Here is a 20,467-nt window from a genome sequence, read left to right as displayed (position 1 = left end):
CCCCCGCACGTGTTTCCTTGTTGCGCTGCAGCTTGCATCAGACCGTCTTTTATAAACATTAAATATGGCATATACTTTTTATCATAACTTCGGCGCTACTTGGCCTAACAACACAATATAAAAACTGGTTTAAAGTTCTAAGTCTCTACTTTTCACTCGAGAGTCAGAGAGGGCTGATCTTTACAGGTAATTTTTTTTATTTTTCGTAAAATTTATTTAGGTCAGCCAGCATTGACAACGCTCTGTGGGTGATGTAATCGGCTCCGCAACATGGCAAGGCATGCATAAATCGCGCGACACAACGAATCGATAATGAAATTCTTTGCCAACGCTTTTAATAATCGATTTTTATCGATTTTATCGGTTTGTTGTTGCAGCCCTACTCCTCATGCTTGCTTGGACTTTCTTCTGGGACTCTGGTCTACTCACACAGACCAAAAACACATACATTAGGTTGTCTTCAGGTCCAGGCCTCGCTTGCAAAAAAGTTGTGTGATCTCAGTGGGGTTTGCCTGGTTAAAAAAAAAGTAAATAAATAAAAAAACAATAATTTAAGATTGTTTTAGTCTGGAAAAAGTATAGAATTTGAACATTGAAACTATGTAGTAACCCTATTTAAAGCTGTAGCCCTTTTCATGTTTGGAATAAACTTTATATGTAGACCAAGAATAAAAGCCAGGCTGTCAAATAATTTGTTTCAATAATGTAAACAGTTTAAAGATTTTATTTGGACCCATTTTATACTGTGCAGTGTGAACTGTAGCCTGTAGCCACACATTATCTGGTTTCATGTTAGTTTTGTGAAGGCAGGTGGATCCAAGACCACCTCTGAATAGGGCTGCAGGATTATGGCCAGAATCATTTCTGTAAATTTTTTAACTAAGGAATGTGTTACCTGTCTAATGATTGTATCATCTACTACACAGTAATTCTCAGTCCAAATGGCATCATAGAGATGTGTTTTGTTGCTTTGACACTATATTTTTTTCTAATATTTTTGTGTTTCTGTCAGTTCTTCATGCCCATCAGTTCCTTCCCAGTGAGTATGCCCTCAGCATTGTGTCATGTCGTCTGGGTAAAGACCCGTCAGTGTATTTCATCGTTGGCACCGCCATGGTGTACCCAGAAGAGGCAGAGCCCAAGCAGGGACGAATCATTGTCTTCCATTACACTGACGGTCAGTAGCTTTCTCCATTTCCTTCAAACTCTACCCCAACTGTGCTTTCTGTCTTGTTCCTTGACCTTATCATGTTTGTTTTCTCACCCAGCTCATTTTTTTGTTTTGCTCCATTCCACCTTTACCCAGTTTCATTTTCTCCTCGCCCCACTCTCTCGTATTTTAAGCATGGACATGTCGTCCTGCCAAACCTCTTGTTTCCCTCCTCTCACTTAATCATTTTCTTATCACTTCTCATCAGACGTTCTCCCTCTCACCACCACTGATTCAGCTCCTTTCCTTTAACACGCTGTCCCTTTCAAAATGCATTGCTTGCATTTCATTTACACCACTCCAAGCTCTTCATTTTACTCTCACCCTTATACTTGATGCAGTACCATCTCCATTTCCATTTATTCCACAGCTCTCGCTCTCTCTATTTTCTCACAAGCATCTTGTAGATGCTAATTTAACTCAACACTGCATGTGTAACTCTTTGAATGTTGACTGAACCCTGGCTGACATATATATATTTTTTGTAGGTAAGCTTCAAACCGTGGCTGAGAAAGAGGTGAAAGGAGCCGTTTATTCTATGGTGGAGTTCAATGGAAAACTACTGGCCAGCATAAATAGCACAGTAAGTTGTGATAGATGGTGGTTTCAAGGGACATAAGAACCTCTTGACATATTTATTGCACAGATAAATAGCTAGAACTCAATTTTAATAATACAGAGGTAAAATTTAGTGTGGTAAGAGCTGGGAGTCATCCCAATCTGACACTCTGAGAGTTAGGTCATCATTCAGAATCAAACTTTAAAACTTTGTCATTTACATTTAGAGCCATAGTCTGTTAACTGAATATTTAATGAACCGCTATGTCGATTTAAGTGAAATGTTCAATGTAATCACTGCAACCGAATAACTTTTCAAGTCAGTCCAATTCAACATGGCCACCTCTGCCATCTTACTGTAAAAGAACTCAGTCAGTTTTACAGATACTGAACTACAGTTTAGTGTTGTATTACCTGTGCAACATCACCAACACATCCAAACACAAGACAGTGCTCAACTTCTTGGCTTAAAACTTTGACATTAACAGTTAATCATTCATGTTTGTCTGTTAGCAAAATATCTTGAGAACCATGGGACAGATTAAAACAAACGTAGTATCCTGATTCATCTTAATAATCCAGGCAGAAAAATCTAAAAACAAAGTCAGACTGAGGAAGTCTCTTGGAGAAGAGATGAAACTTTTCAACAAAGAAGAATCCGTCCAAAGGACCCGACTCAACATTTTTTGTAGGTAAACTCTGAGGAACTATCCATCTACAACTCAAAAGTTCTTAAAGTCATTCAAGATGGCTGCAGCTGTTAACCAGTCTTCACCAAAAATATGTGTACCTTTGTCAAATTTACCAATGTTGACCTAAAGTTTATTGTGGTAGTTGCTGAGAATAATCCTCAACACATAAATGGAGCACTAACACAACCRATGAGATCTCACAGCATCACATAAGATCACGCATAACATTTGCACAGTTTGACCACAACTTAGTCTTTTCTCAACACGATTTTAGTTTAAAACATTGGCACAGAAGGCAGTGGCTTCTTCAAGAAGTGCTGGGCCTTTAATTTTCCAACTACTAATAAAAATTTAAGAAAACTTAAGGTGTGTGAAGGATAAATGTAATTTAATGTTGAGATTGTGTTTTTTAACTAATTCTTTTCATTTAGGCTTGAGCAACAGATTCAGTGGCGTGGAGCTTTTAAACATTTCCTTCCACAGTCAGAGTTTACCATCTGGCTCAAATATTTAAACCAGTCTGTTTGAATTCTGCTCCTTTCTTCTCCACGTGTGGTGTAAAATCCGCCAGCCTCAACAAAAGTATGTTTCCTTTAATCTGTCATGTAGAGCAATTACAAAGTCTTTGTTTTTCTACATGAGAATTATTTCTCATCTCTTTTTGTATTCCTAATTTAAATTTACTCAAAACAATAAAAGAATATGTTAAAGTTAAGCATCTGAACAGTTTATCATTTGTTAGTGTTTTTCATGTTCACTAATTTAGTCTCTGTCCTGCAAGTCAGCCAACAAATGACTCATCTCAGTGTGTGATTCATCCAAGTAGAAAACCACTGTCTCATTCAATTTATAGTTTCATATCTAAATAGAGTTGTCTCGTGTAGAAGTGTGAAATCACCTGACATGCAGTGTGAAAGAAACGGCCTTTTCTCGCTGCTCCAAAATATCACACTCATCCATACTGAGTTAAAAGATAGATTAAAGGGATTAAAAGCTGGAAAGGCGGCGTTATCTGAAGATATCATGACTCAAATAGGAAGTTCAGATTCCTGGAGCTCATGTGAGTGACTCGCTTTCTACTGCATTGGTTTCTTTTTAATTTTTAACCTTCACTGAAAAATGGAGAAAAAAATACTTTGAATTTGTTGTATTTTGTTGATTTGCCTTTTATATTTCTGATTAAAGCTTCAGCAGACTGACAAGGGATGACTATTTATTGTATGAGGCTTAAGATTAAATTTGTAAAAATTCTGACATTTTCTGAGAATTTTTTWAAATTTTTATTTTTAAATTTATTTTTATTTTTTTTTTTTACATTTGTGAAAGTAAAACAAACTGCTCATTTGAAGTCAGCGTAAACAGGTCTGCGGTCTAACTACATTTTCTTGATTTATTAGTTACTTGTTTTGAATCTGATGTTTTAGTGAGTAAGATTTGGCCACTTAAGTTGCAGCCTCGTCCACGTTTTAAGTTCTAAGATGAGCAAAAAAGATCAAAGATGTCAAACTTGATTAAAATTATAATAAATATTTTTCTTAAGATCAAGATCTTTATAATTTCATCGAGGCAAACGAGCTTATTTTAAGGTCTGTGCAAACTTTGAGATTATTTAGGCCTCCTGGGCTTTTAAACTCCTTATTCATCACTCTGCTATTAAGTGAATTACACATGGGTCAGAGCTATAAACCTCTGCTTAGCTTTTTTTTAACGTTTTGTCATAATGTTTGACATTGCAGACAGTGTGAGATGTGGGTCTAATTAGTCATCAACTCTTCATTCATGAACTAGCAGATAGTTGATTGTTAATCAACACCTCACACTGACTGAGAAACAAGAAAACAAGTGGGAACTGAAGGTAGTTGTGGATCTAAAATGTCCAGTTTATCAAATGCATCACAAGCTCTTAATGACACCTTTTTCCAGGTTCGTTTATATGAATGGACGGCTGAGAAGGAGCTGAGGACTGAGTGTAACCACTACAACAACATCATGGCCCTTTACCTGAAGACTAAAGGAGATTTCATCCTGGTGGGYGACCTGATGAGGTCTGTCCTGCTGCTGGCATACAAACCCATGGAGGGCAACTTTGAAGAGGTGAGATGTGAAGAAAAATGTGAGGGAAATAACCTCAGAATTCAGAAGGGTGAAGAAGTTGAGCTGAGTTGTTACTTTGAACCAAAACTGCAAATTAGTTTTGACTTTCAACCAAGGCAGGTACTGTATACTTCATGTTCTCTTTGTTGTGTAAATGTTTTATTCCTCTCTGACGCTCATTCACAACTCAGACTTTTGATGTGTTGAAACTGATTTAGGTTGAAAAGATTAAAAAAAATTGAAACCCTCTGAGCACATTTTATAATGAAAATAATTAAAAGTTGTCATGATCAAAAACTACATCTTTAAGAAAAAAATGTATCATTTTACAGCAGGTTTGCGATTTTATTTTTAAACGAAGAATAAAAACAGAACAAACCATACACGGATTCTAACCCTAGAATAAAAATGTATTACTTTTATACTCAGGTTTATCGGGTAATTCCAAGTGCTCTGTGCCTGATTAAAATGCTGTAAGTCTTTCCACATAAGATGCAACGGCAGTAGAATATTGATCGCACAGATTCAGTAACAGTCAGTGGAAGTGTTGAAGCATTGGAGAAGACGGCTTGTTTGGAGTCAACACTTCTCAGATAACGAAAATACTTGGAGGCGAGAGCCATACTGGCTTTGGTTGATAGATTTACGTTGTTTACATTTTTCTACAACATATTTCTTATTTTTGCTCAGATTGCTCGCGATTTTAATCCTAACTGGATGAGTGCTGTGGAGATTCTTGATGACGACAACTTCCTGGGGGCAGAGAATGCCTTTAACTTGTTTGTCTGCCAAAAGGACAGGTGAGAAAATAATAGAATGTTGCTTTTTATAGATGCTAAAATGCAATGTCTGTGTGCTCAATTTCTTTCATAAAATCATTTTGTTCATCTGATCTGTTTCACCAGAACTGAAATGCCAAAAAAAAGTTCTAAATCACCTCTAAATTTTGCCCACTCAGGTCCACACAGAGTCATTAGGATGCTGTTCCGTCTACAGAGTCCCATGATAGGTTTTAGATCAACATCACTGATATGAATGTGGCAAAGCAGCATTGTCCTTGCATTTGTTTGGGAAATTATGATTCATCTCTCAGCTGTGCTTTTAGCTACCCTTCAGCTTTTTCCCCTTTGTGGTAATTTCACTGTTGGACAAGTGTTGACTTTAAGGATAAGGAAGAGAGATGTGTTCAGAAAGTGCTTGTGTTACATTTGTGCCTTCACTCATTATCCATCTAATACGTCAGGTTGGAGCTCTCAATGCTTTTGACCTTTATTTTTGTATCACGTCTCTGTTCCTGTTGCTCTTTTCACTGTTTCCCAACCTTTTATTCATTACCTCTCTATCATTCTCTGACCTTTTGCAGCACTTCTTGTATATCTGCCTCCCTTGTTTTTCATTTGACTAATCGATAGCCTTGCTCCCGACCATGTTTCAATTTTGCCTCTGACATTGTTTTGTCTTGATGTTCACACTCCTCTTTGCGGTTTCTCCTTTGTGTTTCTGTCTTGCCATCCTTCCCGCGGTCAGTGCGGCCACCACCGACGAGGAGAGGCAGCACCTGCAGGAGGTGGGGGTGTTCCACCTTGGGGAGTTTGTAAATGTCTTCTGCCATGGTTCACTGGTGCTGCAGAACCTCGTGGAGAGCTCCACACCCACCCAGGGCTCCGTGCTCTTCGGCACCGTTAACGGGATGATTGGTAGGTGTACGGACAATTTCACACGCAAGMTTMTTTTTMTTMMTTTTTTTACACAGATACAAGCCAGGCTTGAGTCCTTTTGTATTCTAAGTCATTTGCTTTCTTGCTGCTGGAAGAAAATCTTCACATTTATGTCTGTGTTAGAACATCAGTACTTTATTAATCTGGACTCAAGACTGAATGAAGGTGGAAACAGATGTCATTTTTGGACACTAGTTCACTCATTATCACTTTTTATRGCTACTGAAACATATTAACACTAAGAAAGTCTTGCATACATATTTTTTTTAATTTTGTTATGTCTTAGGCACAGTTTTAAGAAATAATTTACTACCTTTTTAAAAACTCTACAGTTATTTTGGCTTTTGTTAGAATGCAGAAAAATGACACTAAATGTTTTATTTATATCTGGGTTTTTTATTGCCTCATCCTCCTTGATTTAGTTTTCATGCCAAGTACTTTCATCTGTAGTGTGTCATCCTCTACAAATGTCAGTGGCAGGATCGTCTGACTTTTTTTTTTCATCAAATCACACACAGAAGAGGGTTTGTTACAGAGGACTGTCTAGGAAACCCTTTGTAGAAACCAGTAAGCTGTAACTTAAGCCTTATTCTCACTTGTCTGGGATTATTGGGGACTAGACTCAAAATTGTGACTAAAAAAGGCAAGTTTTCCATTGCAGTCTCAGTAGAATCTATGTGACTGCGATCAAGTGACCAGTGAGCTGAGCAGTCTTGTTTTGCCTGTCCCATTTTATGAAAATCACTGAATATTTTGGTGTACACATATTGCAAAACTTCATTTTTGGCCATGTACATCATTTTGTTGCTCACCACTTCCCACCTTGGCTCGTTTTTCCCCAGCTTTGGGGAAAGTGTCCCCACTTTCAAAATAAAAAATAGGCAGATTTGGACCAGTTTGTAAATATTCATTATTGTGGTTAAACCAGGACATTTAGGACTGGTGTTTAAGGAGTCTTCGGCCTCWTTACACTCCCTCTGACCAGTCAATGTTGGTTCGATTTGTTGCAGTTTCATGACAAAAATTACATTACCATGCTCTCAGCATAGACTATGCCTTCTCGTCACACCCCGCCAGGAGAACTTTTTACRCCCCACCTGCTAAGAAGTTGATGTGTGGTAGGTCTGAAGTTTATGGGCGTGTTTGTTCATGCTGAAAGCGCTCGGACGTTGCATTTTTCTCCAACTACTCGCTTCCTGAATGTGACTGTTGTAACCAGAAACATTTATAAAGATCATCAAATGGCCAAAAACTCATGAGGGAAGATAAAGACGTTTTATACGGTGCAGTCTTTAGGGAGCATTAACTGGGATGGATTTGTGGGCAAATATTAGTGGATCTAACAGATATGTGAAAAAAATAACGGTGGATTGCAGGTTTTTGGGTTTTGTTTTGTTGTTGTTTTTTTTTCGGAGTGTGGACTCCAGCTGGAAGGAACCCTGTGCAGTGAAGTGTACCATAGCAGGAGGGGTTTCCCAGGAGCTTGGCACTGTGCATCTCYGGAACTATGAAAGGTGTGTGCGAAAACGAACGCCGAACAACCACGTGACTGCGTGACGACTGCTCAGCCTCGGTTGAAGTATGTGGAGGCCTTTAAATCTGTCTCAAGGAGAACTTCCATGCAGGTGTCAAACCCGACTGTAGAATTATGAGAACTGAATAGCTTAAAGGTTCAAGGTGGATGTGAGAGGTTCACCGTAACAACTTTGCAAATATTATGTGAAATTTTTTTTTACTTATCCTTTTGAAGATGTTTGAAATTCAAGCAACAAGATTGCAAGCCTGTGCAACTCACACAAGACAATCAAAAACCCTCGCAAACATTTGGAAACTCTGAATGCTTTTCTCCAGCTAGTCYTCGACCTTCACAGCTCCACAACATATTAGGGGTATAAATCACCATATTTATCACAATACAATATTATATCAATTTGTTTGGATGATTATACGATATTTCCCAGTATAACAAATTTAGTCACAATATGATTTCGATTCAGTTTGCAAGTCTTGATCTATATGATGCCTTACACAAACATAAATGATTGTCTTAGACGGGCAAATGATATTGATCCACATCGAGTATACTATAATGATCTGGACTGTTTTTTATTTTGCTTCAATGTAACTGAATCAATAARCATTTAATAAATATATTGATGTGGATCAATGTATCGTTACACCCCTAAAAGGTACTGTTGTAGCCTAATGAGATTATCTTAGTAATGTAACTTCTTCATCCATTTATTGATAGGGATCTGTTGTCACACTAAAGCAGTTTTTTCTCTCTCTAACAATGTGAATTTGTTGAATCTTTGTGAAAATCAAGCTGCTGTACAGGACAAATTTTAACYACACAAACTATTACACGTTGTGTAGTTCAGCAAACAAGTAGTTTGGATTTTCTGCAGAAACATTGTCCATTTTCACACACAGCATATGCTCTGTGACCTCAAAACAACTTGCCTTTTCACTTGCCTCATTTACGTCTTTACAATTAAAGGTCGACTAAAATGAGTTTTTCTATAGCCGATGCTGATCTATCTCTGTTTACAGTAAAGCAAACAAGCACTCCTAACCTTGTTCTGCTGGGATTTTTACAGTGTTCAAGCTTTTAAAGTCACAGGAGTCATTTTCAATAACTCAGCAATGTGCGTTTAGTGTGACGAATAACATCCATCCATTTTCTTTACACACTTTTATCTTTCCGGGTCACAGGGGAGCTGGTGCCTATCTCCAGCTGTCATTATGCAGGAGGTGGAGTACGAAAAACGTATGCAATAGACCTATCTCATATACGGTTCTTGTTAAATCACCATTTGGAGAACGGATAGGTGAGATTTCCTCACCAGCCCTTCACTCACACACAAGAGTACTCTGATCTCACAGTCTTTGAAGTTAGTGGCCATTATCAGTAGCTGTTTTGCTGTAAAATGGGTCATTGCTGATTATTCCCCATTTAAAATTGCCATGTGCTCATAGCCCAAACCACATGCCATCAAAGCATCACACCTCTTTATCGTAACGCCAGCTRTGGCTCTCTCACAGCATTTTGGCTGGGCAATTAGCGCTGAGGTGGGTCAACCTCAGTCTCCCATTCTGTTCCTAGAACCTACTCGCTGGAAAAAGACCTGCAGCAAAAAGCACATAAATCTCTATAAACATTAGGTGTGAAAGGAGCTATTTTTGATAGTTTCTTATGATATCACCTCACTGCATGTGAAACTTTTATATTGGTAAGTACTAAGAAATGACCTTATGCTAAAAGCAGTGGAGCATGGCATCAGTGGGCTTTGTGAGGTGTTAGTGGTGAGATTCTGTCAAACGCACAGCAGCTGTTTCTCTTTCTTTTCACACAATGTATGTGATGAATTGCAGTAATTATCACCACCACCACATCAAAAAATATTTTTATCCATGTGTTCTTGTGTGTTTGTATATCGTGTTAGCAAAATATCTCATGAAACAGTGAACAGATCATAATAAAACTAATGGAAAATAATCATTGCTGGTTATCGACAGTTGATTAATTTTTGAAGTCATTCTCGTTTAAGATGGCCAAGGAGTTGCTGGTTGTCACTGATACTGCACCAAGAAAACTCGACATTAAAGAGACCTTAGTCAACAAAATCACTACCAACATACCCACATGAGCCACATAACAATATTGTCTGGCCCAGTTCTGGCCCACACAATACACAAACACTCATAACACTTGGCCCAGACACTGCAAAGAATGATGGGCCTTTGGTGGCCCTGATATGGTTTGCCAACAGGGGTGGGCATCGAGGGTCGCAGTCCTACATGTTTTGTTTCTCTTCTCCAACACACCTGATTTGAATGAATGAGTGATTATCAGGCTTCTGCAGAAGTTGGAAGAGGTAATTCAGTGACTGGACCAGCTGTGTTGGAGCAGGGAAAAAAGTAAAACATGCAGGGCTGCGGCCCTCAAGGCTCAGGATTGCCCACACCTGGACCATATAAACCAAACCAAAACTGTGCCCATTTGTGGTATGCTATCTAAAAACAGTTCCATCATTGCCAGAACTGGCCCACATCTGGTTGAAAAATCACTTGCCATGCCAGCAGGACCAGCTTGACACCAGATCTGGCCCACACCTGTCTGCTGTGTGGGTATACTTTGAGCACTAATGCAATCTGATGAGATCTCACATTAATGCAGGTGATTGTGTATAACGTCATTTAGAGGCTTTGACTGAAATGGCAGTAATTATGCCCATTTTCAACAAGATGAGCAGAGTCGCAAACGTTGACATGAAAGGTGGGGGATGATATACATTCCTTCAAGGAACTGTAAGACTTTAATTGTGATTTTAATGAAGATTATTCAAAAAATCACACAAGTAGTTTTCTTAGACATTTTATTTAATTTACCTTTTTTTCTCCCTTTCCTATAGGTGTCCTCCCATAAACTCAGTTACTGATTTATTTGTCATAACTGTTGTCAGCTTGTTCCTGCCTTGATCCAGTGGAGATGAGCAGGATTTAGTTTGCTGCGCTATAAACTCCAGGGCTTTATGTCTTTTCAGAACCCTTGCCCATGCTGCTCAGTGTAAATCCCCAACATTCCTTCGAACAGTTTTGTTTTGCTGGAAAATGTTTCTCAATGACAACATAAAACCCACTCAGAACCTTTCCTAGCAAATACTTAAATAACCCTTGGATTCAATGTGAAAATCCACTGAAAATCTTGCAGAAAACTGACATTCAGTCAGTGAATAATTGGAATTGACATTTCCTTTCTTCGAAAAAGAAAGTGAGCTGAATGCGGCAAGAGCTCCGAACAAATAGAAAGTACACAAAGATCCGTCACAACTGTTTCGTCAAAGCTAACATTTACATTCTAGACAATAACGTAAAATTGAAGGCAATCACATTTTCACCCCTCATTACTCTGATTGAAACCAGTAACTTTCAGGCAGGCAGTAATGATTGCTGAGATGAAAAACAAGGAGTGCTCATCATTTGGACTCGGCACTCCCAGAGCTCCTGACGCATGGCACATTATTTCACCTCAGCACTTTCTGTGATCCTTTAAAAAGTGTCAGAGGAAAGTTTTACAGGAAATGAGAACRACAATCGTATTTCCCTGTGAAAAGTTTCCTCAGCAGCTCGTAAACCGAAATGAGCTTCAGCYTGTAATGAAGATAAATAACTACTGCTGGTGCTTATCTCTCTGTGAGATGCTGCGATGCATGTTTCCAGGAAGAAGCTTCAACACTACAAGATTATTCTAATCTCCACCCGATACAAAAAAACAATCATTAAGTGGACAAAAAAGCTGTTTTTAGATAGTCTGATCTGTAACTGATCACAATCAGTATTAAAAGTGCAGCATGAGAGTCAATTTTTTCTGTAAAAAAAATTCCACCTCATGTCACATTCTTATCTGATGGTGTCATTTATTAATATTTTTATTTTATCTAATTAATAGCTGCAGGACACTCTCAGTTGATTTATAATATAGACTGTTTTTGTTTTTCCTCTGTAAAATAGATTTTTTTTATCAACACAGTCAGTTGATGTTAATAAATATAATTTTCAGCCCCAAGCAAAAAAGCAAAAGATGGACAACATTTTTGCCTGTATCTGTGTGCACATGTGTTGGCAAAATATCCAGAGATAATGTGAAAGATAATAAGCTTAAGATTTGGCATTGTGTACCTTAGTTAGCTACAACAAATAGGCCAATTAAAAATAAAGACCTTAATTTAAAATCTTGCTATTAATCATTGACTTGATTCATTTTTTTTAATCTCATGATACTGGGGCGATTTAATGAAACTTTCAGATAACTACTCAATGGGTGTACACTTACGAATGGTTAACTTATGAAATCACTCCAGTGTCAGATGGCCACCACAGCCAACTGATATTAGAAAACACAAACGTGGCTAAAATTTAGCTAAGTATTACAGGTATTGAGTTAAAATTAAATTTTATAACAGCTTAGATCCTCAACACATACAGTGGGGTGTGGAAGTTTGGGCAGCCTTGTTAATTTCCCGGATTCACCTTTATAAATCATTGTTTGGATAAATATAATCAGTTAAATATATCATATAGGGGACAAACACAGTGATATTTGAGAAGTGAAATGAAGTTGATATGATTTACAGAAAGTGTGCAATAATTGGTTAAACAAAATTAGGCAGGTCCAAAAATTGGGCACTGTTGTCATTTTTATTGATTTCAAAATCTTTAGAACTAATTATTGGAACTTAAGTTTGGTTTGATAAGTTCAGTGACCCTTGACCTCCATACACAGGTGACTCCAATTATGAGAAAGGGTAATTAAGGGAGGCAATTGTAAGTTTTTCTCCTCTCTTCTCTGAAGAGTGGCAGCATGGGAGTCTCAAAACAACTTTCAAATGAGCTGAAAACAAAGATTGTTCACCGTCATGGTTTAGGGGAAGGATACAGAAAGCTATCTCGGAGATTTCAGCTTTCAGTCTCCACTGTGAGAAACGTGAGAAAATGGAGGACCACAGGCACAGTTCAAGACAAGGATCGAAGTGGCAGACCAAGACAAATCTCCAATAAACAGAAGCGAAGGATGTTGAGAACAGTCAGAGTCAACCCACAGACCAACACCAAAGACCTACAACACACACATTTTGTTTTGTTTTGTTTTGTTTTGTTTTCTTCATTAACCTAAGTTCTCTTAGTTAAACATAAACATGTGTGGTATCTATAGAAACGTCAGGATCTTGGCTAAAAACTCATAAAAACCATTTTCCTGTCCACCAGACAGTTAAAACTTCAAGAAAACCCTTTGGGGCTTAAGAGGTAGACATAAAGTGATGTGGTCTTGGCCGAACATGATTCACAAACTGCGGTTTTGCAGAACGTTATTTTAAGGTTTTGGGTAAAATGACTACAACTCCATCATTTCTCAACTTAAGACGATTTTAGTTTAAAACTCTAGCAATAAAAATAGTGGGTGATARGCATTCCTTCAAGGTGTGTTGGACCTTTAATTTGGTTACAGTTTCCCAAATGTATTCAGGGTTACATTTTGTTTTTTTTATATATTTTTTGATTCGGCAAGTAATCAATCCCATATTTTTATTGCAAGACAAAACTAGACAACTTCTAATAATAGGAACTTGTTGTTAATCCAACTTACTTTAACTTCCAGGCAAAAGATTGATGATCTTTCGATCGTCTGCTGGGAGGTGTGAAGATAAACAGCTGTTGGGGTTAACTCCCCACTCTCGTGTCATTAAAGGCTTTAATGACGATGTAATTATGGCAGGCCCAAACCTCTAATGAATACAAGGGATGTAGAAAGCTCTTCTCATCACTTTGCACAAATTAAAGTTCTTTTCTGTTCATTGAGATGCAGCTTTACCTTAAATAACACTCTTCASTTTCGTCTTCAGCCAAGTGTGTAAAATTTTTATTTTTAGTATTTCTTTCAACTAAAAAAATTTATTTTTTTTTTGGCCAAGAGAAAAGTCTTGGCTAAAAAAATTATTAATGAGCTGAATCATATGAATAATACATCAAGGAAATCATTAAAACGAAATGATATAGATTAAATCTATTTTAGCTCATAAAACATGTATTAGACAAATAACAGATAAATGTGTGTAATACACAGGATCAAATGTTTTTGTCTCCTTTTAAAAGACCAAACTATTGTATTAAAAAGTGGATTAATTTTAAGTTAATTGGTTGTTAGCGCTCTTCTGTTTCCCAGTTTGTCAACACTTTCAAAGCTTCATGTGCAGAAAAACAACCTCTGCATCACTAATTAGTGAAATGAGTTTATGTTCATGTATTTGTTTGTGTCAGCTTTCAGTTTGTGTGTGTGTTTTTTTACAAGTTATTTCCCCCAGAGTATTSAAATGCATGCACCAAATGTCATAAAACTATATTTCTACCTCGATGAAGCTCCCTGAATAACTGTGGCTGTAGGATTTTTCACAAATCCCATGAAAATGAGGGATATTTCTTGAATTATTGAGCAATAAAACCAGTGCTGTTTTACCTGCAGCACACAAGTATAAAACTTGCATTTGGAGGACCGCAGTCAGACTTATGATCTTATAATTAGTAATTTGATTGTTTTTTATGTTTGGAATAAATCCAGTCTTGAAGTTATTCTGTTCCTTTACTATTGATGACAAATTAAAAATGATTTATGATTACTGTTGTGGGATGCAGACATCTTAAAGCAGCTAAACCATTCTGTGTGTTTTAGGTCTGGTGACGTCCCTGTCTGAGGGCTGGTACAGTCTCCTCCTCGACCTACAGAACCGCCTCACCAAGGTCATCAAGAGCGTGGGGAAGATCGAGCACAGCTTATATCCTTTGTAAACTCACACGTCCACTCGCTGCCTGCGACAGTAAATCTGGCGACCTGCACTGACAGGTGCGGCTGTCTTCTTGGCAGCAAACCCCAGCGACGTGACAAAGCAGTAATGGTGTCCTTAATTGGCTTTGAAGCTGCTTGATAAATATTTTATGATTGAATAATTTGTAACCATTCTGCTGTGTGTGATCCCATTATATAATTTGTTGTGGAGCTGAACTATTAGTGGCCATGTTTCAGTTTGTCTTCTGAATATTGTTTTGTTCCACTCTGCATGTCAGCCGCCACATTTTAACCAGTCAGGACATCGAGCCACATGTTGCTTTACTTTTCTAGTAGAAAGAAGTGCTGCTTTTATGGAGGGTAGATATCTATTAGTGAGGAAACCAACGGTGATTAGAGTTCGACCGATACAGGTTTTTGAAGGCTGATACCGATTTTGTAGATATCAGTCTAACTGATAAAACGTTCAGCCTTTTTTCTTTTTTTTTGGCCGATTCTTGCAGCCGTTACTGCCTTTTCTTTCTCCATTAACACGATAAAAATAAGAATCATAACAAATGTTACACAGGTCTCAATTTAAAACAAAACAAAAACATTTATTAACTGAGCCTTGTCTGATGCAGGCTGTAGGAAGTGCTGCCACACAGGATTTCTTCTTTCAGCCCTTTCTTAAAAAAATAAATTCATGATTTATTTTATCTAGTGCTAAATATTCTGTTTTTATTTGTATATTATTCATATTAATATATATATATTTTACATAAAATGACTATGTTTTAATATCCCAGCATTTTTYATGCAAAAACAGCAACATGCCTAATTAAAACTGTCAGAGGAACACAAAAAAAGGAGACACACATACATCTTGCTATCTTTGTGAGGACTTCACACACACACACACACGCAGCGCTCACAGTCTGCCTCAGTCTGCACCCGTTTTTTTACACCGGGCAAAAAATGCATTTAAACTAGCTGAAGTTAAGTTTAGATCACAGTTTGAAATGTACACCGAAGAAAACTTGCATCACAACTTTTATACTGTGGTCAGAACAAACGTGATATGAGCAGAGTCTGCCTGGTTCACATGTTGTTTACATGGACGGCAGCGCTTTCGCTCTTATGAACGTAACAGCGAGAAAAGACCYAGAGCTTTTTATTTTAATCCAGCAAGGAGAACAATACAGGTGTTCTTCTATGCTTCCTGTGAGCAGCTCCAGCATTTTTTAAAACAAAAGCAATGCGGACACGCTAATTACKGTWCGGTTTCAAACCYAAKGTAAAAACATGGCGCTCGCTGCGCTCCRGTTCYAAGTGAAACAAACACACAGCTGTTCTCTCTACCACTCATAGTCCGACACAGGGGGCAGAAACAGCTCAGTTAGAKAGTTAAAACACATTTACAGTTCATAACTCACCCTTATWGTTGTTAGCACTCTGRCTCACYACATTAGCAGCCGCTCTCTCCCCGAGGGAGTGGCGGCAACATGCGCTCGCATGACCCAAAGAATGGATCAGCCGAACGGACGAACGTATCGGCCGATACCCATATATAAGGAAAAAACGCTAATATCGGCCAAAAATATCGGCCAGCCGATGTATCGGTCGACCCCTAATAGTGATACATTTTGTTGGATCCAGATCRAGGTAARTGATTGATTAATTAAATTATTACCATGAAAAAGGAACAAATTGTTCTCACAAAAAATGTTTATTTTCTTAAATACCATTTTGGACACAGTTCTTTCAACGCTGTCTACACGAGTTTTGATTGTTGTGCAGATTGGTCTCTTCCTTTTGTCATGTTTGGCCCAAACTAAAAATAATTAAAAGTTCAAGTATTTTTTAACTGCAAGAAAATTTTAGCCAAATGTTGCCCTGTTGTTGGTAACTTGATAAGAAAGTTATTAAAATATGGCGTTAACATAGTGGAATAGAATGACTTTATTGTCATTACACATATGCATAACGAGATTAGAGCCAAAAAAAGTTATGTTGCATAAAGTTAATTGTAGTAATGTAATGTAATACAAACCCAGCATTGAATTAAAATGTTTTTTCTTCTTAATCAGAAGAATTAAAGGTGATTGCCTCTGCAACCTTTTTATTTTATATTAAATATTTTAATCCTTATGTTTCACAGTCAAAGCCCATTTGGCCTGATGCTTAGCCTCTTCCTTAAACAAAAAGAGGATTACCAACACCACACTGATTACCAGCTGCCTGCTCTTCTAAACGTTTCATCACATCACATTGGATATGTTGACTCTGCCTGAGGGAAACTTTACAGTTCTATACCCCAGGGGCCATCCTCAGGCACAGTAACTGCCTCGTGGAGATTTTTTTTTCTTTTCCTTGACAGCAAAACACCTGGAGGTCCTTCCACACGGAACGCAAGACAGAGCAGGCCACAGGATTCATCGATGGGGACCTGATTGAAAGCTTCTTGGATCTCAGCCGAGCGAAGATGCAGGAGGTCGTCAGCACTCTGCAGGTAGGAGCCCCTGTTCATGTTGAAACTCACTCCTATCAGAGGAACACTGCAGATCTATTACCTCCAGTAATTCCCTTCTTTTACTAGTCTGATTCAGACAAATGTTTGTTTCATAACATTTATTTGGACTTTAGCTCTTCTTTTGTTTGTAAATGCATTCATTTTCTTACATTTTCTATGGTTTCTCTGCCTTTTTAATCCCATGGCAGATGTTTTGCAAGGTTCAGATTCAGTAATTGAAAAAAGCAAACTGAGGAAATCTTATTTTCTTGCCTTGTTAACTTAAGCCCCATCTAGGGATGTGTAGGACATAACATGAAGAGGATCAATCTTCTGCACAACTCAAGCAGCCAGATAGACAATTAGATGATTTTTWAAAAAAAGTAACTTATTTACTGGTGTTTTTTTATTGACTAACAAAATAACAAATAAAACCAGAAGTATCTTCATCTTATTCCACTTGCCTTAGTTCAAAAGTAAAAATAAACAAACTAACACAATTGAGACACAATTAACATGAATTGAGACACAGCCAATATTTCTTTATTAATCAAGCAGAACAGTGAACACTCCAGTTCAGGACATACTGTCAGGCCATAAGTCCACAATTTTTCAGTAAGTCCCATTAAATATATCTTAGATGGRTGTTTCCTGTAAAATAAGGTTTCTTCTAGTTTTCCTGTTTTGCGTATGGTTTAGAAGTTGTTCATCAGGTTCTCCAGCACATTTTAGGCTGCAATAGGATTTTTCAAAATGTGTGGAAGCCCTTAAAATAAAGTGCCACAGGAAAATATCAAAAATATTGCGTTTGCTAATTTTCTTAAGTTTCTCTGCTTTTTATGTGATTTGATAAATCAGGAAAATGGTTGGACATGGACATCTACAACTGTTTTTTATTAATTTATGAACTAGACTAAAACCAGTCATTGCATTGTCTCCAGTGTGCCATAAAATTGATTATTTATGGTTTTATTTTTCTTCTGTTTTGACTAAATTTTGTGTTAAAAAGCCAGACTTTTTTCCCCAAAATCTTTATTATACTTTAAGTTGGAACAACCATAAATACAGGATTAGTGTGGCCTTTGCCTTCCTGACACAGTTCTGCTCACTTCTAGTTTCCCTCACTACATTTTAACTTTCTCCCATTGACATGGATTTCTCTGGTAGAATTTCTACCGGGCCACTCAATGAACAGGAGGAGTTTTGAACAACAAACCTAGATTTTCTGCACTGTTTTAGTCTGCCTGTAGTTCAGCAATGGCAGCGGAGGAAGTGAATGAAGACACTGAGTCTGTGCTGACGAGGATTCTAAATGAAGGTTCTTAGCCTAGCTTACTTCACAGTCGAGCTTGGTACACTACAAATGTCTGCATTTGGGTAAAATCAACCCAATCGTTTTAAACTCCAACAGAGTCCACGCCACCAGCAAGAAACTGTGTCTCAATATCCGAGGTTCCAGACCGTCTGTACGAAGCGAAGCTTAGGACAATGGGCTGGTTTTTACCAGGCTAGGATTCATGTGATGCAAAAGAGTTTATTAATAACTTTTTCAACAACATATAATTTAGGGTATTTCACTGAGATGCAACAGGTGGAAGCCAGTTAAAAACTCAAAATTGCGACAAATATGGTTGGGTATTGTGGCCAATTCCCTGAATCAATTTGTTTTCAGTTTATAAGGTTCTGAATCGATTAATCATAGTTCAATTCAATCTGCTCTTAAATAATGAAAACTGTTCCACTCTGTTGCAAAATACAAATTTTCTTTGTTATTAATAAATAAAGTTCCAACAGAAACATCTGCTGAGGAAAAACTTGAAATATAATATTTATTATTATTGTTGTTGTTGTTGTTGATAATAATAATAATAATAATATAATTATTATTATTATTATTGGTTATTTATTTATTTATTTTCTAATTCAGCATTAAGCTTCGATGGACTGGTACTGTCTTTGAAGGTGAACTAGAAATTTCACACAAACTTCATAACAGGTGAAAAAGTCACTTTTGACAGAGACTAATACTAATTCTCTGTGTCCCATCTATTTTGAATGATAAAAATCAGTTTTAATTTACTCTATTCCACCTGTTTCATCTTAAAGAACAGATAAAAACAGATTCTGGTGATTCAGATGGTTTCCTTTCCAGGACATTCCTCTTTAAAGCCTAGATTTGGCTACAACTAGAACATTAGGCATTCTGCTGCAGCAGAGTGAGTTCACTTATATGTTGAAAAATGGGGTTTATATTTATCTGTAATAGTCTAAAAATTAGGGCACAGCCATATTTTAAAGATTTCAAAGAAATAAGTCATCCAAGTACTTTCAAGGTGATTTCAGATGTTAGTTTTAATGTTAAACGGAGTAAGGCTTTTTAAATCCTCATCTGTTTGGTTTGTACCTGCATCTGTTTTATTTATTTCTTTGTTATCGRATCACATAAGTCATGCCGTGGGGGTTGTGGGTTTTCTCAGCAGAGGAGGCTCACTGCTTGATGTCGTTCAATTTCAGATCGATGATGGCAGCGGCATGAAGCGTGAAGCCACAGTGGACGAGGTGATTAAGATTGTGGAGGAGCTGACGAGGATCCACTAGTTCAGTTCAACATTTAGACCCCCCCGCTGAGAGAGAGGACGGGCCCGAGGAGGATCGTTGGGGAAAACCACACATTGGGCTTTGCAAATGTGTAAATAGTTATAAGGACCGTGTTCATGCTTGTCCTTCAGACCTCAGTGAGATGTCCCGTTAAGACCATGAAGGTGCTACAGAATGAGCATAGCACCCCAAGTCTCCAGGCAAACTGCGACAGACAGACCAAAGTAAAAGTCCTGGTCTGGGTGTGTTTTAGTTTGTGTGAACATGTGTGACTGTGTGGAACGGTGTATCATCATTAAATTTAGCCGAAAAATTTTTTTCCTCACCTTCACCATTCTCTGCCGTGTTTCTTGCCACTTACAGATGAGTTGGAAGATTAATGGATCCTCGGCACCACGCAGTGTAAATGTGACCAGGTTTGAGTTCATTACTGAAGTCTGGAGTAAAAAACGCTGTAAAAGAAACTAAAATGAGGAAAATGATAGATTTATAGCTTTTTGTCTGTGATGTTTTCTTTGTTTATTCTAATAAAGTTTGCTTTAGTATGGTGTCTGATTCTTTTATTCTCAGAAAGAACTTCTGTTTCCATCACTGATCATCATTATTTTAGTGCTGATCAGTCACTCAGTTCTGCTCTTTAAGTGAAGTCTGACATTTGAAGAATTGCTGCTTTTTATCAGTGATACTTTTATCTGGATTAAAACATTTTGTGTGTTTGTTTAATTCCACTTATCCTCTGTGTTATGTTCATAAATGTAACTGAAG

The 20,467-nt window shown here is 37.5% G+C and overlaps 1 protein-coding gene across 1 annotated transcript in view; it reads left to right on the top strand.

Moving 5' to 3' along the window:
- ddb1 (damage-specific DNA binding protein 1) overlaps positions 1-20,252 on the top strand; it is a 63,067-nt gene extending 42,815 nt beyond the window's left edge. The window contains exons 20-27 of the mRNA XM_014018739.1: positions 1,013-1,177; positions 1,699-1,793; positions 4,384-4,554; positions 5,245-5,354; positions 6,082-6,251; positions 14,500-14,602; positions 16,981-17,104; positions 19,619-20,252. Of these exons, the coding sequence (XP_013874193.1) occupies positions 1,013-1,177; positions 1,699-1,793; positions 4,384-4,554; positions 5,245-5,354; positions 6,082-6,251; positions 14,500-14,602; positions 16,981-17,104; positions 19,619-19,702 (1,022 nt within the window). The 3' untranslated portion in view covers positions 19,703-20,252. The remainder of the gene's footprint in view (positions 1-1,012; positions 1,178-1,698; positions 1,794-4,383; positions 4,555-5,244; positions 5,355-6,081; positions 6,252-14,499; positions 14,603-16,980; positions 17,105-19,618) is intronic.
- The last annotated feature ends 215 nt before the right edge of the window (positions 20,253-20,467 follow it).

The sequence above is a fragment of the Austrofundulus limnaeus genome, unplaced genomic scaffold (genome assembly GCF_001266775.1).
Source record: "Austrofundulus limnaeus strain Quisiro unplaced genomic scaffold, Austrofundulus_limnaeus-1.0 Scaffold200, whole genome shotgun sequence".
In the NCBI taxonomy this organism is placed as follows: domain Eukaryota; kingdom Metazoa; phylum Chordata; class Actinopteri; order Cyprinodontiformes; family Rivulidae; genus Austrofundulus; species Austrofundulus limnaeus.
Note: the sequence above shows the minus strand (reverse complement) of the source record. Positions and strands in the feature narration are given on the sequence as shown.